This window comes from Heteronotia binoei, chromosome 7, assembly GCF_032191835.1.
Source record: "Heteronotia binoei isolate CCM8104 ecotype False Entrance Well chromosome 7, APGP_CSIRO_Hbin_v1, whole genome shotgun sequence".
Classification (NCBI taxonomy): Eukaryota; Metazoa; Chordata; class Lepidosauria; order Squamata; family Gekkonidae; genus Heteronotia; species Heteronotia binoei.
In genome coordinates this window covers 111,837,241-111,860,269 of record NC_083229.1, presented here as the reverse complement: position 1 = coordinate 111,860,269, position 23,029 = coordinate 111,837,241, and the positions used below count along the sequence as shown (strand labels likewise).

At 46.8% G+C, this 23,029-nt stretch overlaps 1 protein-coding gene across 1 annotated transcript; it reads right to left on the bottom strand.

Moving 5' to 3' along the window:
- Window positions 1-5,813: 5,813 nt before the first annotated feature.
- Window positions 5,814-22,716, bottom strand: LOC132575557 (N-acetyllactosaminide beta-1,6-N-acetylglucosaminyl-transferase-like). Its single transcript, XM_060244364.1, has 3 exons — window positions 21,765-22,716; window positions 9,289-9,381; window positions 5,814-6,187 (listed from the first exon to the last, which is right to left on the bottom strand). The coding sequence occupies exons 1-3, from the start codon at window positions 22,714-22,716 to the stop codon at window positions 5,997-5,999; spliced, it is 1,236 nt and encodes a 411-aa protein (XP_060100347.1). The 3' UTR covers window positions 5,814-5,996.
- Between the last annotated feature and the right edge of the window lie 313 nt (window positions 22,717-23,029).

The following is a 23,029-nucleotide window of genomic DNA, read 5'->3' as shown; positions in this document are numbered from 1 at the left end:
GCTTAACGTAAGATCCACATTGAATAAATGTCAGATGAAGGAAGGAAGGAAGGAAGGAAGGAAGGAAGGAAGGAAGGAAGGAAGGAAGGAAGGAAGGAAGGAAGGAAGGAAGGAAGGAAGGAAGGAAGGAAGGAAGGCAAATAGATGGGAGAAGGGGAGAGAAAACAACTTTAACTTTAAATGCATTTTCCAAGCCGCCAGCTGGCTTGGCTTGGGGAAGTGATGTAAAGAGAGAAATATCTTCTCCAAGCTGGCTGATGGAGCAGTGGGGGCTTCGAGAGCCACACAATACGTGTGAAAGAGCCCCATGTGCCTCTCGAGCCACAGTTTGGCCACCCCTGGTCTGAGAGGCCGTGGCTTTGAACCTCACCTCAGAACCAAACTCCCTGGGTGGCATTAGCAAACCTTTCTGTCCCCATTCTTCTGAGGCAAGCCCTGAGGACAGTCCTGCGTGGAGCTGTGCTCCTCCCCACCCCCCCAGTAAAGGGGATTTTTTAGCAGCTTACCAAATGGTAATGTAAAATCAGCTCTTGATGGGTTTGTTTGTTAAAAATGGCTTGGTGTTTTCCAAGGGAACTTTCTCATATAAATCCTCATATAGATCAGGGTTATCTTAAGGAGAGAGATATGATCGGGGCTATAAAGGCCACTGAGTACACATCATTTTGCAGTACGTGTACTGCAAGTGGAATTTTTAAAGGAAGCTCCTGTGTCTTCCTGTAAGCTTATTTAGTCATTTATTTACTTCATTTGTACCTCACCTTTCTCCCCAATGGGGACTCACACGCACACACAAAAGCTTACACCTAGGTTCCCAACCCCTGATGGGGGTGGGCAGGGCATTTTTTGTAGAAAAAACCCCAGCAGGAACTCATTTGCATATTAGGCCACACCCCCTGATGACACCATTTTTGCGCAGGGCCTTTTTGTAGCAAAACCCAGCAGGGACTCATTTGCATATTAGGCCACACACCCCTGCCACCAAGCCAGTGGGAAGTGCGTTCCTGTTTTTAAAAAAGCCCTGAGGGTGGGGTTTCCCTCACTTTCAAGGCCTCCAATCTGCCATCATGGATCCGGCTGGCAGGGGAGCTCCACCCCCAAAGAGCTCTGGCGCACCTGATGTATCCAGCGCAATGATGTCACCCAAAGATGTCATGATTTTGGGCATGTCACTCAGGGGATGACAGGGGTGTCAAACATGCAGTTTGGGGGCCGAATTAGGCCCCCAGAGGGCTCCTATCAGGCCCCTGAGTCATCTGCTTCTTTCTCCCTCTCTCTTGCTTCCTTCTGCATAACAACTTGCTTTGCAAGGCTTGCTCAATGGCACAGGAGCTACAGAGCAAAGCCTCTATTTTCTCCATTGGCTGAGGGTCTTCTCATGGGAAGGAAGGTGGGGGGAGGCACAAACGCCTATAAGCCAGCTTGTGAGGGGCCGTAGTTCAGTGGCAAAACCTTCAGATGGTCTCTGCTTCATTCCTGTACTGGCTCAAATAAATAAAAATCTGGGAGTTGCACACAGCTCCCAGACTGTTTTGTTGTTATAAGAGGCAGGTTTGTGGTGGCATGATTCCAATGGACATGAAGGAAGGGAGGAATTTAAACTTTCCACTCTTACTATTTTCTCAGTCTTAAATGGCCCTCGGGAGCCACCTTTTGTCCTGCTGAAGAAAACATACAAGGACTGTATGCCGTAAAGGGGCCAATAATGGTTCCCCAAATTTGTTTCAGGTCTGGAAAATAGTGGAGATGGAACTCTTTAATACCACCCTTTGCTTAAACCAGTTGGAGTCAGCACTAGTGTTGCTGGTAACTGGCAGAAGGAAAGGGCAGAGAATGAGAGATAGGGTGCTCTATGGTTTTAACATAGAGTTTTGAGGGGATCTTAGAGCAGGGTGTCAAACATGTGGCCCAGGGGCCGAATCAGGCCCTTGGAGGGCTTCTATCAGGCCCCCAAGCAATCGGCTGTCATGTGCTTCCTTCTGCATAACAGCTTGTTTTTGCCAGGCTTGCTGAATCGTGCAGGAGCTACAGAGCAAAGTCTGTATTTTCTCCATTGTCTGAGGCTTCTCCCTTGGGGAGGAAGGGGGGAAGGAGGGCTTGCTCCAGTCCCCTTTCTTGGAGTGTTCTGTGTGCATACACTGCAATGACATCAACTGGAAGTGATGTCATCACAACAGGCATATCACACAGGAACACTATAATTTTGAGAAAACTCTGTGGTCACTATAGAGTCTCCCCCAAAATTCCATAGCAGGGGTGTAAGCCACCCTGAGCCTGCTTTCGTGGGGAAGGCGGGATATACATTGAATTAAAATAAAATAAATTTGTTATGAGGGCTGGATCTGACATAAATGAGACCTTGCTGGGCTGGGCCATATCAGGTTGGGCCAGGCCATATTGGTCCAGGCCATGTGTGTAGCTATTTAAGATTAGGTAGCAGGGATAGAAACTTCATAAAGGACACAGATAAACACAAATATATATATATTTAAAAATAAAACATTAGCTTGCTGACCAAAGAATTTGGGTTCAAGCATCCTACTTAGGGTCTCCAACTTCCAGGTGGTAGCTGAAGATCTGGGATTACAACTGATCTCCAGGCAACAGGGAGGGACGGTGGCTCAGTGGTAGAGCATCTGCTTGGTAAGCAGAAGATCCCAGGTTCAATCCCTGGCATCTCCAAAAAGGGTCCAGGCAAGTAGGCATGAAAATCCTCAGCTTGAGACCCTGGAGAGCCACTGCCAGTCTGAGAAGACAATACTGACTTTGATGGACCAAGGGTCTGATTCAGTATAAGGCAGCTTCGTATGTTCATATGTTCAACAGAGATCAGTTCACCTGGAGAAAAAGGCTGCTCTGGAAGGTTGACTCTATGACACTATACTCAATTGAAGTCCCTTCCCTCCTCAAACTCACCCTCCTCAGAGTCTACCCTGAAAGTTCTGCAGGAAGTTCCCAGTCTGGAGCTGGCAACCCTAATCATATTTCATACTGACTCCTCCACTTGCAACTGCTGGAGTGACCTTGGGTCAGTCATAACTCTTGTTCTCTTAAGAGCCCTTTTTGTCAGAGCTCTCTCAGTCCCACCCACCTCACAGAGGGTCTGTCAACGGTCCCTCTAAGCTGTGGAGTCTTGTGAGCAAAAATTCTCTTTTGGGGGCTACTGGCATTAAAGTTGTGAGCAAGCAATTCGGCTGCTTGTATTTTAATGCTTCTGCCCACATTTGGTTTGGCTTAGCACTGTCAGAAACGCACATGAATATCATAGCCCAGCACATTTCAGTGTGAGAGTCTTCCTCAGGGCAATTAAACCTGTTTCTTCAAGTGACTGGCTTAACCAGTCAGATGGTGAAGCAAAACACTGGACATCTATGATCAGATCTCCTGTCTCTTTGGCTTTCTGTAAATAGTAGTCATTCAAGTGAGGGGGGGAGGCAATTTGGCTTAGGACAGCAGTGTTGGGCCTATGACCATCCTGCACTTTCCCCCTGAAACATACCAACTCCCTGGAGGTGCTCTTTGTCCCCTATAGCAAGGGTGAAACATGCTCCCTGGGGGCTGAATCAGGCCCTCAAAGGGCTCCTATCAGGCCCCTGAGCAATAGGCTGTCATCTGCTTCCTTCTCCCTCTCTTGCTTCCTTTTGCATAACAGTTCGCTTTGCAAGGCTTGCTCAATTGCACAGGGGCTACAGAGCAAAGTCTCTATTTTCTCCATTGTCTGAGGCTTCTCCCTTGGGGAGGAAGGGGTGAAGGAGAGCTTGCTTTGTCAGGCTCTTTCAATTGCACAGCAGAGCTACTGAGCCAAGCCTCTCTTCCTTCTATTGGCTGAGGCTCCTCCACCTCCTGGTCTCCTGGGGAACGAAGGAAAGAGCCAGACCTTCCTTTGCCAAGTTCCCTGGATCCCATGAGAGAGATACAAAAAAAGCACCTTTAAGACCAACAAGTACTAATGTTTTAAGCATGTTTTTAAGTTTTCTTTAAAAATAATTGTGTTTGTCTGTGTCCTTTATAAAATTTATATCTCTGCCTAATCTTAAACAGGTACACATATGGCCCAGCCCAACAAGGTCTCATTTATGTTGGATCAGGCCCTCATAACAAATGAGTTCAACACCCCTGTCTTAGACCATCACACCAATGTGATGTCACTTCCTGGATTATGCCAGAAGTGCCATCAACTCTTCTCTCCCAGTCATTTTCCCTCTGCCATCCTGGCTGAGTAGCAGCAGGGATAGTGGGAAGAAGAAAAGATTGGATTTATACTTCATTCGGAGTCTCAGAACAGCTTACAATCTCCTTTCCTGCAACAGACACCTTGTGAGGTAGGTGGGGGTGAGAGAGCTCTTTCAAGAACTGCTCTTGAGGGAACAGCTCTGACTGACCCAAGGCCACTCCAGCAGCTGCACATGGAGGAGTGGAGAATCAAACCTGGTTCTCTCAGATAAGAGTCCATGCACTTAACAACTACACCAAACTGGCTCTCTTGGGCAGAAGGTGGGAAGTCTGACACAGTGGGAGACCTGGTTAGACTAATCACCATGCCAGTTTTTTGAGAACAAAATCTCCAAATCTGCATCCCCAGAAAGGCTCCACCAGTCAGAGCAAACAGCACTGAAGTTGACTGACTTGATGCTGGACCAGAGCTCTTGAGAAAGAAATAATCCAAAATTATCATCAGGCTTGTGGTCCTGACTCTGGCTGTTTTGGATGCATGTCTCCTCCTGGTCTGTTAAAATCTTGGGAGTACTTGAAAAAGAATACATTTACATGCAGGAGTGGAATTCTAGCAGGATCTCCTCTGCATATTAGGCCACACACCCCTGATGTAGCCAATCCTCCAAGAGCTTACAAAAAAGAGCCTTGTCAGCTCTTGGGGGATTGGCTACATCAGGGGTGCGTGGCCTAATATGCAAAGGAGCTCCTGCTAGAATTCCACCCCTGCTCACATGATTGTTAATAGTACCTAGGACATTATTTATTAAGACCTTATCTCTCAGGGTTGGACTGGATACCTCAGAAGATGCTTTGACTCTTTGGACTGTTTAAAGTTATTTGCTAGACTGTATATTTATTTGCTCGCTTTTGTTTCACAAACTGTGTTATTGTTGAAACTTTCTGATGTTTTGTAATTACTACAGGTATCACATTTACTGTTAATAATTTTTTGTCTCCCCCAGTCTTTGCTCTCTTGCTCATGCTGTTTTAGACTGTGGTTTCCCATTGCTGCTTATCTCTTGGCTTGATTCAGGGCAGTTTCAGTAGCAGCCAAGCTAAGAGACACAACGATGGAAATGGAAGCCACTCGTCTGAATCACCACACAGTGAAGTCTGATTCCGTTTTTAAGATTTTATTTCAACCATCTTGCAATTTGAACTCATCGTCTTGTACTCCCCTTATCAGAACATCCTGCATGGTGGCCAATGAATAATATGAAGACTGCAGATTTATACCCCGCCCTTCTCTCTGAATCAGAGACTCAGAGTGACTTACAATCTCCTATATCTTCTCCCCCTACAACAGGTACCCTGTGAGGTGGGTGGGGCTGAGAGAGCTCTCACAGAAGCTGCCCTTTCAAGGACAACTCCTGCTATAGCTATGGCTAACCCAAGGCCATTCCAGTCCAGTGGAGGAGTGCGGAATCAAACCTGGTTCTCCCAGATGAGAGTCCACACACTTAACCACTACACCAAACTGGCTCTCCAGTACATACAGCAATTAGCACATGGTTGTTTGGGGGAATGGAATAATCCTCTGCAAAATGGGATGCAAGTTTTGAAAAAAAAAATCTTAAATAAAAAAAATGGGCCACTTAGAACGCCTTGAGTTTTTATTCCAGCCTTAGTGCAAAGATTTTCAGAGTGTTTTTTTTAAAAAATGTACCCGTATTGAACATCCTTAAACTGCAAAGTTTTCAAGGGGGAAAATGGTTCTTCCAGAATGTTGACTCTCCATTATTGTCTCTGCTCGTCAGCTTTAAGGGAGCCCCAGGGTTTGGCTAAAAGTACCAGCTCGGTTCCACTGGTACCTCACTCTGGTTGAGGGCTCTCTCCCGCAGTATTAGTTCCAAGCACTCCATTGTTGGCGGGTATGTTCTGAGTTCAAATTTATTAGCAAACAGGCTTGTGGAGTTCAGCAGCCACTTCAGGTCTCCAGTCCCGTAGATACAAATGTTTCTGACGTAATGGCCTGTAAAGGCAAAAAAATTATAAAACCAGTGTAAGGGACATACAAGGAGGACTATGGACTGGCTGTTATCAGCTTCCCGCTCCCTCTCTCTTGCTTCCTTCTGCATCACAGCTTGCTTTGCCAGGCTTGCTCAATCACACAGGAGCTACACAGCAAAACCTCTGTTTCTCAATTGGCTGAGGCTCCACACTTGGGAAGAAAGGGGGGGGAGGGATAGCTTGCTTTGCCAGGCTCTCTCAATCACATAGCAGAGCTACTGAACCAAGTCTCTTTTCCTTCTGTTGGCTAAGGCTCCTCCCCTTCCTGGTCTCCTGGGGAAGGAAGGAAAGAGCCAGAGCTTCCTTTGCCGCGTTTCCTGGATCCCATGGATCACAAAGAAAGCACCTTTAAGACCAAGTGCTAATGTTTTAAGGGTTTTAAAAGGGGTTTTTTTAATTGTGTTTTTCTGTGTCCTTTATAAAATTTATATTTCTGCTGCCTAGTCATAAATAGGAGCACACATGGCCTGGCCCAACCTGACATGGCTTGGCCTGACAAGGTCTCATTTATGTCAGATTCGGCCCTCATAACAAATGAGTTCAACACCTCCTGCTTTAGACAAATGGACCTCCCACTGATTTCAGCAGGACTGGCTCCTAAGAAAGTATAGCAAGTATTGTGCCTCTTTTATTTGCTTTATTTATATCCTGCCTTTCACAACAAGGGGGGCCTCAAGTGGCTTACATTGTTCTCCTCTCCTCCATTTTATCCTCACAACAACCCTCTGAGGTAGTTTAGGCTGAGAGTGACTGGCCAAAGGTCATCTAGCAAGTTTCCGGGGCTCCAGTGAAGGGTCAAACCTGGGTTTTCCTGATGTCAATCTGACACTTATCTACTACACTGGCTTTCTGGCCTCTTTCCAAGCATTCTTTTGTTTTTTAAAAGTTTTCTGAGCATTCAGAATCATCATTGTAAGCATAGCAAATTTAGTATTCAGTCTTGTTTCTGTCATCGTATATTCTTGCGCTATTGCTCCTGTAACGGTCACACACACAATTATACACATACTTAAGATATATTTTCAGACAGGGATAGTGGGGCAAGAAGAAGGCACACGAACACATGAAGCTCCCTTAGTCTGACACTTCAACCACTCCTATCTGCTGGGCTGTCTCCTCCGGCATGTCCCTGGAAGAGTGTTGCAATCCACTGACAGCAACCTACTGCCTTTGACCAGGGCCAAGGCATTTTTGGTCCTGGTCAGGGCCTTTTTGGTCCTGGCCCCGACTTGGTGGAACTCTCTGCTGAGTGACATCAGGCCCCAATGGGATCTTATGCAATTTCACAGGGCCTGGAACACAGTTCTTCCACCAGACTTTCAGTTGAAGCCAGCAACAGCTTACCATCCTCCTTTTCTGTTCTCCCTGGATGCTTTGTAAGTTTTATTCCAGCCCCCCACCTTTCCAGTATGATGCCTAAAGTCCAGAAGAAACACATGAAATAACTCATAGGATGCCATTTTGGGATTTTCTGAGACGTTTTAATGTTAATTTTGTAGTGCTGTTTTAGTGTATATATTGTTTTTATTATGTCATATTCTGTACACCACTTAGAACCTGACTTGCCGGGATGCTGTGATTAATCAAATCAACAACAACAACAATGAATCAGACTCTTCGTTCATTCAAGTCAGTATTGTCCACTCAGACTGGCAGCTGCTCTCCAAGGTCTCAGGCAGAGGTCTTTCCCATCGCCGAGTGCCCAGGGCCGGCTCGTCCACTAGGGAAACTAGGCATTTGCCTAGGGTGCCAGCAGGGCGGGTGTGCCGAATTTGGCCTTCCCCCTTCTCCCCTAGGTAAATGCTTAGACTGCCTGCTCCCCAGCCGCCTCCTTCCACCCCCACCAGGTCTATTTCAGTGCCTGGGAATCCGGCAGTCATGCTCCTGGGCTTCAGGAAGGAAGCGGTGGCCGCTCTTTCAGCGGCTCACTCGTTGTTCCCGCTGCTCCTGCCTGCACTCTCAACCCAGCACTGACAGTGAGTGTGCCAAAGGGCCGGCATAGGAGCCAGGAGCCTCTGGCACAGTTTTACCCGCTGATCAGCCTGGGGGCGGGGGGGGCGGCTTTCAATAGCCCAGGAGCGCAGCACTTGATTGCCCGTTCCTGGGCATTGAAATAGACCTGGTGGGGGAGGGAGAGAGGAGGCGTGGGGGAGGGAGGAGGAGGTGCAGCAGAGGGGTGGGTGGGCCATGAGTCTGCCTAGGGCCCCATGTGCCCTACGGCCGGTCCTGCTAGTGCCTGTCCCTTTTTTAACTGGAGATACTGGGATCTGAACCTGGGACCTACTGCATGCAAAGCAAGTGCTGTATCACGGAGCCCCAGCCCCTTCCCTATTCCTTTGTTATCACCAAACAGCAAAGATGACGTTAACATTTGGCAGATCTCCTTCAGGAGGGTAGAATGCCAGGTCAAGACATAGGACCAAGTGCCTCTGGGCTTGGATAACTTAGGTTCAGAAATGCTTCTGATTTATGGATGTTGGGAAATGCGTGCAAAATTCAGAGGTGTGGAGATGGCGATAATTGGAGACGAGGTTTAAGCTTATCAAAAGAAACAAAGTTTACTAGGGAAAAAAATCAGGAAAAGGTACTTGGGATAAAAGAAATAAAACTTTGCTGACCAGCACGACTAACTAGGTCTTATCTGCTACATGGCTACAACTCTTTGTTAGCTGGTTCTTCTCCCTAGAGAACTTCGCGCCGGGAAGAAAAGCAATTCAGCTTGCATACAACATCAAAGGAGTTTCAGGCACAAGGTGGCAACTGACCAATATAGTCTTTACTTGTTTCCCGGGCTTGGAAGAGTCAGTACCTAATTGGGTTTAGGTAACAATACATCACTTCCTCTTTTAGGTAAACACAGTTAACTGTATGGTGGCTGGAATGTAAATAACTTGTATTCCAATAATGGAATCTTTTTCTCTCTTTTTTTTTTTAAAAAAAATCCATAAAAAAGAAGGAATAATAAAACTTCATCAACAAGCAAGATGACGGGATGCAGGACTTTCTGTAAGAATGCTCAAAACTATGAAAGTGTATTAGAAGCAATGAAAGTATGTCCTTTACCGTGACACCCTCCGTGAAGTTTTGTCATATCACTCCACTTAATGGCTCGCAAGTTACCTTCCCATGAAGCATCTGGCATGGAACCAGGGACACCTATTGTGTGGAGAGAGAACAAAAGAGAAACATTATCCTTCCTCAGAAAGTCCTGCATTTATCTCGAACGTGCCGGACGGTCTATCGAAGACTACATCTATCTTCCTGTGAATTATCTCACCGCTGGTTTTGTTTGCAAAGCCACATGAGCAAATGAAGCTGGCTTATACTAAATCAGACCGCTGGTCCATCAAGGTCATTATCGTCTACTCTAACTGGCAGTGACTTTGCAGGGTCTCCGGCATGGGTCTTTCCCATCACCTGTTGCCGGTTCTAGAGATGCTGGGATGAAACCCATAACTTCCTGCATGCAAGGGAGATGTGCCCCTGTCCCAGCCACGGCCACTGATATCACTGCACCTGAATCTGCAGAAGGCTACAAATATATTTAAAAGTTAATTCTCAAATCATCAGTGAAGGAAGAGAGCCAGTTTGATGTAGTGGTTAAGTGCGTGGACACTAATCTGGGAGAATCGGGTTTGATTCCCCACTCCTTCACATGCAGCTGCTGGAATGGCCTTGGGTCAACCATAGCTCTTGCAGCAGTTGTCCTTGAAAGGGCAGTTGCTGTGAGAGCCCTCTCAACCCCGCCCACTTCTTCTTGTAGCAGGAACTCCTTTGCATAGTAGGTCACACACCTCTGATATAGCCAATCCTCCTGGAGCTTACAGTAGGCCCTGTAATAAGAACTCTGTAAGCTCTTGGAGGATTGGCTACATCAGGGGTATGTGGCTTAATATGCAAAGGAGCTCCTGCTACAAAAAAAAGCCCTGAGTGATAGCAACAGTTTTGCACCCCAGAGTCAGGCTTTGTTATTCTGAAGGACTTTCTCCTATGCATACCTGCAAGATCATGCAAGAGTGTGCTCCGGTGCTGATAACTTGAGATGCTCACAACTGTGTTGCCACTTTTTTTTTTCTGGCTCTGCTTTTGGGTGGTTAACGGCAGTCTAACAAAATGACACTGACCAGGATGGCCCAGGCTAGCTTGATCTCATCAGATCTAACTAAGCAGGGTCGGCCCCAGTTAGTATTTGGATGGGAGACCTCAAAGGGAGGCCAGGGTTGCTATGCAGAGGCAGGCGCAAAGCCAAGCCACCTCTAAACATCCAGGGGTGGAATTCTAGCAGGAGCTCCTCTGCATATTAGGCCACACCCCCTTGATGTAGCCAATCCTCCAAGAGCTTACAAGGTTCTTTTTTGTAAGCTCCTGGAGGACTGGCTACATCAGGGGAGTGTGACCTAATATGCAAAGTGGCTCCTGCTAGAATTACACCCCTGGGGACATCTCTTGCCTTGAAAACCCTATGGGATCAGCATAAGTGAGCTGTGACTTGTTGGCACTTTACACACACACACACACACACACACACCACCCCACAGTGAAATTAAGCAAGAGAAGCTTGTCTTGGTATAAAATAGTAAAGAGTCCATCAGCACCATTAAGACTAACAAATTTTATCGTAGCATAAACTTTCAAGAAACACTGCTCTCTTTGTCAGATGCATGGAGGGCATGTAGAAACTGGCCGGAGATATATAGGTGGTAAGGGGAGGGGAGAGTGGATGCAGGAAGTGAGTGCCATATAAATGCAAAGCAGCTGTAAAAGTCACGAAAAAGGTAGAATGCACAATCTTCTCTTGGCATGAGACTGTTTCCTTATCGCATTTATTGTTTGCCTCCTTGGACATTTTAATAGGTGAATGAACAAAGCTGATACATAAAATGCACTCAATTTTTTTTTAATAGATGCGCTGATGAAATTTATTTCATTATTTTTTTTTCCTTCAGGAAAATGTACAAGATTCTCAGGTGGATTTCCACTCAGGCACTAGGGTTGGCAAGAGGCCTGGAGGTAAATTGTCATGTGCCCCTTCAGCAAAAGCTCAACAAATGGAAATAGGCAGTTGAAGCATTTCATGACATGGAGGTAAATAACATTGCCTAGTAAATAACATTCTATTAAGCCTCTGTTTAAAAGTCCTCACATTTAGAAGCAGTAAATGCCAGGAGACTATATTGGGAGAATATGCCCTGTTGTCGGCCCTCCACAGAAACTGGTTGGCTACTGTGTGAGACGGGATGCTGGACAAGATGGCTGGCTGGTTTGATCCGGTTTGATCCTTCTTATGTTCTTATGACTTCTCCCCCTCCCTCCAGGCAGTTGGCGATCCACACAGGCACGGATCAGACCTAGAGCTGTTTGGCATCGTCCTTCCCTTTCCTTTCACCTGATTAAAGTTCCTTGACTAAAAGTCTTGAGCAGTCAAAAACTCATCTGTTAACTAGCATTCTCTGGATGCAATGTTTCAGCAGTATGCCTTTTAGACCCCAGCCTAGGACAAAATAGTCCCTCCAGAGGTAGAATTCTACCAGGAGCTCCTTTGCATATTAGGCCACACTCCCCTGATGTAGCCAATCCTCCAAGAGCTTACAAGGCTCTTTTTTGTAAGCTCTTGGAGGATTGGCTACATCAGGGGTGTGCAGCCTAATATGCAAAGGAGCCCCTACTAGAATTCCACCCCTGGTCCCCTCATCTCTGAAGTGAGTCCAGGGAAACTGCTGTTAAAAAAAATGCCAATAGGGTTGCACTGACTCTTCAAAAACAGCGTTTTGGCATGAAATGGAGTGGGGGAGACTTTACCCCCTCCCTATTTTGTTCATTTAAGAACATAAGAGAAGCCATGTTGGATCAGGCCAACGGCCCATCCAGTCCAACACTCTGTGTCACACAGTGGCAAAAATTTTTATATATACACACACACTGTGGCTAATAGCCACTGATGGACCTGTGCTCCATATTTTTATCTAAACCCCTCTTGAAGGTGGCTATACTTGTGGCCGCCACCACCTCCTGTGGCAGTGAATTCCACATGTTAATCACCCTTTGGGTGAAGAAGTACTTCCTTTTATCCGTTTTAACCTGTCTGCTCAGCAATTTCTTCTTCAGTGCCTGTTTACAATCCTACAACTGACTGTTCCTAGTTGTTGCTCAGTATATCCATCCAACTTCAGTTTCATGGAGCCAGGTTGAATTGGCTTTATAAGGTAACAACAATCTGACTGGCTACATGCCCCCACCTATCCCTTCACTATCCTCGAAGCTGCTATTAAGCTATTGTGTGTGGTGGTGGTGGGGGATCAGTAATGCTGCAGTAACTGACTTCAGCATGATTTGCCACAGCAAAGTCAAAACATTTCCTTCCTTTGTTGGAAGCAGATGGGCTAAGTTTTCCTGTAGATAAGTGTCAGCAGACAATAACAAGCATAAAGGCCAATTTTTGCAGGCTGCACACAAGATTCCATATCCAGTTTTCACTACGTAAAAGACAAAAATGTGTCAATAAAGCATCAAGGTGCTAGATGACTACAGTGGTGACAAACTCCCACAACTGCAGACTGTGTTGGTGAGGTGGGATATTATTGGCGATATGGTCTGCCTGTGTTGAGATTTTGAAAGTTTTCTGGTACGCTAAATCATGGCCTGATTTTAAAATGTTACATATGCAGTCTTTAATGTTTTGTGTGGTTGTAATGATGCTTTTGGAGACTTGCAGGGAGAGAAAAAGAACCCTGTAGCACAGAATGGTAAGTTGCAGCACAGCAGTCCAAGCTCTGCTCACGACCTGAGTTCGATCCCGGCGGAAGCTGGGTTCAGATAGCTGATTCATGGTTGACTCAGTCTTCCATCCTTTTGAGGTCGGTAAAATGAATACCCAGCTTTCTGGGGCTAAAATGTCAATGACTGGGGAAGGCAACAGCAAACCACCCCATAAAAAGTCTGCCATGAAAATGCTGTAAAAGCAACATCACCTCAGAGTCAGAAATGACTGATGCTTGCACAGGGGACTACCTTTATCTTTAAGGAGAGAAAAAGATCTGAAACTTAAGAAACCGAAATGAAAGGAGGAGGGGGAGGAGAAAGACATATTTAAGTGACAACTTGCAGGAATATGAAGAAGATGATATTGGATTTATATCCCGCCCTCCACTCTGAAGAGTCTCAGAGCGGCTCACAATCTCCTTTACCTTCCTCCCCCACAACAGACACCCTGTGAGGTGGGTGGGGCTGGAGAGGGCTCTCACAGCAGCTGCCCTTTCAAGGACAACCTCTGCCAGGGCTATGGCTGACCCAAGGCCATGCTAGCAGGTGCAAGTGGAGGAGTGGGGAATCAAACCCGGTTCTCCCAGATAAGAGTCCACACACTTAACCACTACACCAAACTGGCTCTCCTGAGCTTCCTGTTTGAGTCCTGACCTGGATGGCCCAGGCTAGCCTGATCTCGTCAGATCTTGGAAGCTAAGCAGGGTCAGCTCTGGTTAATGTTTGGATGGGAGACCACCAAGGAATACCAGGGTTGCTATGCAGGGGCAGGCAATGGCAAACCACACCCAAGCATCTCTTGCTTTAAAAACCCTATGGGGCTACCATAAGTTGGCTGCAGCTTCACAACACTTTACATACACATTACTGCTTGACCAAGCAGGAGCTGAGGATACCGTCACGTGAAGTGAGGGTATTGCTTTACTCTGCTCTGGTAAGACCTCACCTGGAGTATTGTGTTCAGTTTTGGGCACCACATTTTAAGAAGGATACAGACAAGCTGGGTCCAGAGGAGGGCGACAAAGAAGGTGACGGGTCTGGAGACCAAGTCCTATAAAGAAAAGCTGAAGGAGCTGGGCATGTTTAGCCTGGAGAGGAGGCTGCTGAGAGGTGATATGATCACCATCTTCAAGAAATTGAAGGGCTGTCCTATAGAGAGGATGGTGTGGAATTGTTTTCTGTGGTCCCAGAACCAATGGGTTGAAATTAAATCAAAAGAGTTTCCAGCTCAACATTAGGAAGAATTTCCTGACTGTTAGAGCAGTCCCTTTGTGGAACAGGCTTCCTCAGGAGGTGGTGGGCTCTCCTTCCTTGGAGGTTTTTAAACAGAGGCTAGATAGCCATCTGACAGCAATGAGGATCCTGTGAATTTAGGGGGTGGTATTTGTGAATTTCCTGCATTGTGCAGGGGGTTGCACTAGATGACCCTGGAGGTACCTTCCAACTCTATGATTCTATGAGTTATATTACAGCCAATCACTCTGAGCCCATCGAAAATCAGAGAAGTCCACAAGGTAGACTTACTGTGCCATCTGAGGCAGAGTTATGCCTTTTTAAGCCCAACAATGCTTATGAATTTAGAAGGGTGTCGCTCTGAATAGGACTGTTTACTTATTTGTATAGAAGTGTTGTCCGTTGTATTATAGGGATATCCCCACTAATCTTATGACTATTAAGATAACTATTTGATCACTATGCAAAACCCTGAATATAGGGTTTGCTTTTATATTAGCAAGATGCAATTCTCTTCTAATGGCCAAATACATAGGAAGATTTAAAGGCATCCATTGGATGAATAGAAAGTGTTCTCATGCTTCAGGAAGAATAGAAACTATCTTACATGTGTTGTTACACTGTCCTTTGCTAAAGCTAAACATGATATATTGGAAGCTCTTGCTAATTCTGACTTTCAGTGCTCTAGCTATTATCTTGAAATTGTTATTTTCGAATGATATAGACTGGTTGGAAGCTGTTGCCCAGTTTCTTGCACACATTTTAAAATCACTGTAAAATTCAATAGACTGATTTACCCCCTCCCAAAATCCTACCTATCTATGGTTGAAGGGATAGGAAATAAAAGTTGTAACTCTGAATAGGATGGCAGTGTTACGTTTTTAGATTTTGGAGGCATGTACTACATTACTTCCCCAAAAAGCATTGCATGTTCTCCAGGCACTTCCTTAGAAACTGAAATATGAGTAGAACAAATATGCATTGGTAAGCATGGGCATGCATCCTGCAGTTATGTAAAGGTGACATCAACTGGTGTATAAATGTACTGTATCATGAAGAATTTGTGTGACTCTTGAAGTTAGGAAGGATTCTTGGGCCACAGCACAATAAAGTTGCCTTAGAAATTTTTCATTGCCTCAATATGACTATTAGATTAAGAACCTCTCATCCGAGATCCAAACATTTCACCATCAAGTGGTATGAGGATGACCAGAGAAAAGGTGTCTGGGCTGGGGAAGGTGTGTTTTGGGTGCAGCCTCTGCCAAACAAAAAGACCAGCATTTTTTCCCTTCTGCCATTTTAGTTATGTGCTTTAAGTAAATAGACAGCTTTTGAACCAGGCTCTGCCTTTCTGACTCACTCAAAACAAAGGCACCAGAAAACACTAGATTTCAAGGCAGGCTGAGAAACTACTCTGTCCCAGGACCAAAATGATCGACTTCATCAGCTCTAACTGGAAGAATTAAGATGCCTCCTGAAGGGTCTGATAGTTACATTTTTACCCCACCCTTTCCCCAATATGCTTATGGCAGCATTAGGGTTGCCACCTCTGGATTGGGAAAAACCTGGAGATTTTGAGGATGGAGTCTGGGGACGGCAGGTATTGGGGAGGGGAGGGACCTCAGCAGGTTATAATGCCATAGAATTCATGGGTGTGGCCTAATATGCAAATGAGTCCCGCTGGGCTTTTCCTGCAAAAAAAGCCCTGCGTGAAGCAATGGTGGTATCAGGGGGTGTGGCCTAATATGCAAATAAGTTCCTGCTGGACTTTTTCCTACAACAAAAGCCCTGGTAGAGGTTCCAGAGCTCCACTCTTGTGAGTTCCTCCCCAAAATGAGGCCTGATTGTGGACAGTATTAGTTCTTTGGACAGACTGTGAAATTGCCCACAGTAATGGAAAGGAAGAAAAGAAAAAGAAGCTTAGAAGAAGGCTGACCAGTATTTCCAGCCTGTGTGGCTTTTGTAAGATCCCATGCGGAGGAGTCATCATTGGCCTAGAAGGTGCCATTTGAAAGATGAGAACATCGCTTGTCCTCCAGTAACAAGAATGTTCACTGTGCACAGCTCCTGACTCTCCTGTGCCCTCAAGCCAGGCTCTGAGGTCACGGAAGGGAGGGGCTGCCCTCTGGAGGAGGATGAGTGCTTGAGTGTTGCCACTCCAGCAGGGCTGTGGACACACATGCTAAATAATGCACTTTCAATCCACCTTCAATGCACTTTCCAACTGGATTTTGCCAGTTCACACAGTAAAGTCCAGTTGGAAAGTGCATTGAAAACAGATTGAAAGTGCAATATTTAGTGTGCGTGATCGCAGCCCAGCACATATCAAAGCTGATGTCTGCTTCAGCTGCTGCTGGTGGAAAGTGCCACTGAGTCGCAGCCAACTGATGGTGACTGGAGGGTTTTCAAGGCAAGAGGCAATCAGCAGTGGTTTGCCATTGCCTACCTTTGCATAGCAACCCTGAAGAAGAAGATGACGAAGATATTGGATTTATATCCCGCCCTATACTCTGAATCTCAGAGTGGTCAAAATCTCCTCTATCTCCCCCACACACACAACAAACACCCTGTGAGGCAGGTGGGGCTGAGAGAGCTTTTTACAGCAGCTGCCCTTTCAAGGACAACTCCTACGAGAGCTATGACTGACTCAAGGCCATTCCAGCAGATGCATGTGGAGGAGTGGGGAATCAAACCCGATTCTCCCAGATAAGAGTCCGCACACTGAACCACTACAACAAACTGGCTCTCTCCTGGACCTCCTTAGCAGTCTCACATCCAAATAGTAACTAGGGCTGACCTGTCTTAGCTTCTGAGTTCTGAGGAGATCAAGCTGGCCTGGGCTATCCAGGCTGAATTACCTTTCCAGCCTGCCTATCGGAGGAATTACTAGAAAGAACACTTCCCCTGGATTTTGTTATGCAGTGTAGCATCCAGCCAAGCCTGGGGTGCATTGGCACATCTTTTGGATATTGCCAAACCACAATACACCACAGAAACCATCCACCATTCTGTCTTCTTCACGCAGAAAAACCCAGTTGTGCGCGACTGCTATGACACAACTGTGGCAGAGTTTGGGGTTACATGAGCCTGGGCCTTTCTGTTCTTTCTTCTGCGCTATGTATGTCCTGCCGCCCTGAGCCTGCTTCAGTGGGGAGGGCGGGATATAAATCTAATCTATAGCTTTTGGTTTCTTGGTTCTGATGTCCCATAAGCCTTTGCTTTTTTGCTGGCAGCCAAGATGTAAAACCCAAGGCCTTGCCCTGTCAATGCACTCTTGCCAGAATTTGTATCTGATGTCCCCCGTTCTCCGAGTACCAAGCTCCAAAGCCTAAACGTATACTGCTGTGGAGATACCATAGCTGTCGTGAGTCTTGCTGATACTACAGTTAATAAAATATACCTAGACAAAAGTTTGCCCTAGCAAAAATTCATATTATCATCATACAGTGGGCTGCCTTACACATTCCGGATTGATGCCTCCATTGCTTCCTATAGACTGGAAAGAGTATAAAAATGTGGCTTTGGGCATTGTTCTGGGCTGTTTGGCCAACACCCCACCCGTGTGTGTAAGGGTCTCGGCACTACAGTACAGGAACGGTCCTTGCGCTTTCTAAAAGTGCACACTGTATCATGTATTGAGACTTTTGTATGCTATTGAATATTACTTGTGTATGGTTTTAAAAGAGTTAATAAACAGTTTGAGTGTCATGCTATTGTTCTCTCTGGTCCTTTTTTTCGGGAGGCCTGAGTTCCCTAGCCTGTCTCCATCCATCCACTGGAAAGAACCCCACAGGATTTGGGATATTCCCCAACAGCAACGATAGTGCAGCTGTCTAGTGACGTGTTGGATTCAGTCTTGGTGACTTTTTTCGCTCTCTGTGTGAAGTTTAGCTGCAGTAACTCTTCCAAAGGATAAATCAAGATGGGTAGCCATGTTAGTCTGTCTTTAGCAAAAGAGCAAGAGTCTAGTAGCACCTTAAAGACCAGGAGTGGCCAAACTGTGGCTCAGGAGCCACAAGTGGCTCTTTCACACATATTGTGTGGCTCTCAAAGCCCCCACCACCACATCAACTGGCTTGGAACAGATATTTCTCTCTTTAAATCACTTCTCCAAGCCAGGCCAGCTTGGGAAATGCTTTTAGAGTTAAAGTTGCTTTCTTTCCACCTTCCCCTATTTATTTGTCTTCCTTCCTTCTTGTCTTGCGGATCTTCAAACATCTGACGTTTATTCTATGTGGCTCTTACGTTAAGCAAGTTCAGCCACTCCTGTTAAAGACTAATAAAATTCACGACAGGGTATGAGCTTTCATGAGTCACTGCTCACTTCTTCAGATACAGCTGGAACGTGAATCCTTCTGTCTGTATATCTTGGAGAGTGAAGCAATTTCAGGTGCCAAATAACAATAGCAGCCGTTGGTAATGAGAGAAGAAATTTAGGTCTCAGTTCAGCCCAGGAGGATGCACTGAGCTTCATTATCAGATTCTTTTATAAGAGAACTGCTATTCTTCGAGGTCAGTAACTGAATGTTCTGGAAAGTTAAAATGCCCCCAACTGGTTTTTGAATGTTGTGGTTTCGTATAGCTGTAGAAAGAGTAAGAGTTCAGGAGCACCTTGAAGACTGACCAAATTTGTGACAGGGTATGAGCTTTTGTGAGACACTACTCACTTCTTCAGACTCACGTCCATTTATTCTTTGCATCCTCCTGGACCAAACTGAGACCTAGGTTTCCTGTCTCATTACCAGTGATGAAATCTCCACTCCTACTACCCTTCTGCATATCACACCTAATCCAATCAAGCCTATTGCCATTTGGCACCTGAAATCACCTTTATAAAGTTTAAGTCTCCGGTACCTCATGTTACAGTTTTATGGCACACACGGTCCAGCCCAACAAAGTGACATTTATGTCGCATTCAGCCCTCATAACAAATGAGTTTGACACCTCTGATCTAAGCCACTGCTTTACCACATATATTCTGGCAGCAAGTTAAAGAAGATGACTGCATTTTTTAGGAGATGTACTTTGTCTTGTCTGTGTTGAATCTACTTCCATTCAATTCAGTTCATCCATTCAGTTCTAATTCCATCCATTCAGTTCTAATTTAGATGAGGAAGGGGAAAAAAAACCCTCCCTGTGCACCTTCTCACTATGCATATTTGTATAAATGTTTATAATATTCCCAATTAGCATTCCCTTTAAAAAAAAACCCTAAGAAAAATCCCCAGATCATTTCCTTGTAGAGAATGTAGATTCAGGTGAGTAGCCATGTTGGTCTTAAGCAACAGAACAAAGTCTGAGTCCAGTGGCACCTTTAAGACCAACAAAGTTTAATTCAAAGTATAAACTTTCGTGTGTGTGCACACTTATTCAGCTTATACCCAGAATTAAACTTTGTTGGTCTTAAACTTCGTTTTGTAGAGAATATGTTCGCTTGATCATTTTGCCTGCTCTTTTCTGTACCTTTCCCAGCTCTTTCTGACGGATGAAACATCCAGAACTGAACCTAGTACTCCAAATGTAGCCAACACTTAAGATACTATGATGCTGCTCATTCTGTTTTCACCCAAATCCCTACTGTGAAATGTGTCTCTTTCACTGCTGCACACTGTGACTGACAATGAACCACGCACTACAATCCTAAAATCTCTTTTCTGCATTGTAACAGCCAGATGAATCCCCCTCTCTCCAATTTACGGTAGGTCTTTTGGCATCACCTTGCCCAACCACATTTGGTTGTTTGATCTTGCTTGGTTTTTCCATTCCCCTAAATAATCTGGTGTCATTTGCAGCATTCACTGATCTCACTGCCAACCCTCAGCACTGGATCATTAAAGAATAATCTACCACTCCCATGGAATCTCCCACTGCTTGCTTCATTACAAAAGCTTCCCATCTTGGTTTCCTGATTCTGAGCCAGTGATCAGCCCATAAGAAGAACTGTCCTCTTAACCTATTACAATTCCTCTAGATCAGGAGTCCCCAGTGTGGTGTCCAGAGGTGCCATGGTGCCCACCAGCACCTTTCCTGGAGCCCACTACATGTTTTTAGAAAATGGGTGGGGCCAGGGGGGCTCCTGACCCACACGGTTTCTGATTGCCCCCTGGAGATGATTGGCTGCACAGATTAAAATAAGTTTGTTTTGTGGGAGCTGCCATCACTGCCTTTCATTCCTCTTTCTCGATATTTCCTCCCCTTATTCTCTGCCCTTCTTCTATTTTTGTGGTCAGCTCTGCCTTCCACAGTGGCCATTTTGTAGTTGAACCCACCACCCTGTATCAGAATTCCAAAGGTGCCCACGAACTCAAAAGGGTTGAAGGACTCCTGCTCTAGTGTCATGGGTCAGTCAGTCAGCTGCCTCCTCCTCTGAGGAAATGGGAGAATCAGGCTCCACACCAGTGGAATGTCTGCCTGAGTAGCTGGGTCTACAGTCAGATGCAGTGGAAGAGGCATCAGGAAGCGAGAGTTGCTCATTCTGGCAAAAGACGAAAGAAATGGAACAGTAGAGTGCAGAAGACAGACAGACAGTGCTAATACCTGGAAGAATGTTCTTACGGGAGCAGGAATGATAAGCTGGTACATAAGAACAACTGGGCTTCAGGGATAATTTAGGGATTAATGAGGCAGAAGAAAGGAAAATGCTGAACAAGGCTCAATGTGGAAGCAACCTTGCTCACTACCCCCTGAGAGCTGACCCACTTGGTGAACAGACCACTGTCTGGCACCGTGTCCTGCTAACCCGTAACCAAATTGTGGCTCTTTCACACATATTGTCTGGCTCCTGAAGCTCCCATTGCCCTGTCAGCCAGTTTGGAGAAGGCATTTAAATTTAAAATTGCTTTCTTTCAACCTCTCTCTCCCCATCTATTTGCCTTCCTCCCCCTCTTTTCTCAAACATCTGATGATTATGTCTTGCAGCACTCAAACTTCTGACATTTGGCCACCTCTGCGCTAACCTGTGTTTGGTTTTCCAGCTAGGAACACAGACTCCATCTCCTGCCTTGGCTTCCAAGTTCTGGACCCTGCCCTCCAGACCTTCCTGATCCCTTGACCTTTTGGCTCCCTAACTCTGGGATGGTCTGATAGATTCTGGTGGGCAGCTATGTTGGTCTGAAGCAACAGAACAAAGCAGAAGTCAAGTTTCACCTTTAAGACCAACAAAGTTTTATTCAGAATGTAAGCTTTCATGTGCTAGAAGCACACTTCTTCAGACAATAGGATGGAATGGCAAACATTCTGAATAAAACTTTGTTAGTCTTCAAGGTGCAACTTGACTCCTGGTCTGGGCTGGTCTGTGGACCTTGCTCTTATCTCTTGCCTTGATTGATTCTGCATTTGGAAAACCCCATAAACTCAATCCGCTGTTGGCCAGGCAGACATTTCCAGCATCAGTGGTGGTGTGATTTATTACTACGGGAGGGCAGGAAACGGAATGGGGAAGGCATCAAGCTGGAAATAAGATCTGAAAATACGCCAAGATAAGATCTGTCCAGAGCGCTCAATCCGAAACCGATCCCCAAGCACAGCACTGGGATGCCACTACCTACCCGGTATCCTATTGAGCGTCACCCAGAAATGCTCATCGGGGCTGTAGGTGTCTTTGGACCACTCCAGCAAATCCAGGGCCCGCCTGTCTTGGAAGAGAAACTCCACAAAGGGCCTGGTGAGGGCAACATAGGCCGAGCCAAAATAGATGGTCAGGTTGTGGGGCGGGGGTGGTTTCAGGGCCCGCATTCGGATCATGTAGGAAGCCCCCTTGCTCATGTGCTCTTTGTAGACGTGTTTGGTCCTGAGGGTGATGGGCCCAGGAGGCAAGATGCCTGGGGTGATGTTTTTCCCTCCAAACTTTTTCAGGTGCTGGACCATCTCCCAGTTGGTCCTCAAGGGGAAGTCCTGGCCGCACATGTTGAGCAGGTACTTCCAGCGGACCTGGGATCGCAGCAGGTCCTGCATGCAGTTCAGATCCGCCTGAAGGCGGGAGACGCCGCCATAGACGACGGGCTCGGCTTTGGAGGCCAGGAAGGCGTTGGGGAAGCAGTCCAGCAGCCGCCCCACGTGCAGCTTGAAGGCGGCCGACGCCTTCTCGTCCACGTGGACGCAGTAGAGGTTGTGGGGCGCGTAGAGGGCCCGGAAGACCCTCTCGAACGTCTCAAAGTCTTTGTGGAGGGCGATGACGAAGGCGAGGGGGAAGGCGGCTTCCTCGGCCGAGAGCGAGCGGGGCAGGTAGCGGCCGTCGAGCAAGATCTGGCTGCAAGGGGCCGAGCCGTTCCAGGAGGGCCCCGGCCGGTCGCTCCACACGAAGGCTTTGCCCGTGCTCGTCAACGCCTCGCAAGCCTGGCGGAGGGAACGGCTCTCCGGAGACCTCTTCTGCAGCAGCAGCCGCTCCGGATCGACGGCGGCAGGAGTCGAGGGCCACTGGCCGCGGCGCAGGACCAGCAGGGTGGCCAGGCCGCTCAGGAGCGCGACGGCCAGGAGGCAGGGGGGCTTCCGACGGAGCATCGCTCTAACCGGCGGCTGCGGCCAGCAGCTCCCCCTGCAGCGGCCCTCCAAGGAGCGAGCCATTCAGCCGGCCGAGGGCGCCCGCATGGCTCGCTCGCCCCCGCCCCAAGATCTCCAGGGATCGCCTTTTTGTTCAGCCGACTGCTATGCACGCGGCTCCCAGCTTGCCTGCTCCGGACTGCTGCAAAGGAGCCTGTGGGCGCGCGCCATCACTTCCCCGGGACTCCTCGCGCGCTGCGTGCTTCTCCACGCGCCGGTCCCTTCGCAGCCTCACCCCCCCCACCCCCTAAATCCAGCGGCTCGGCCCCGCCCA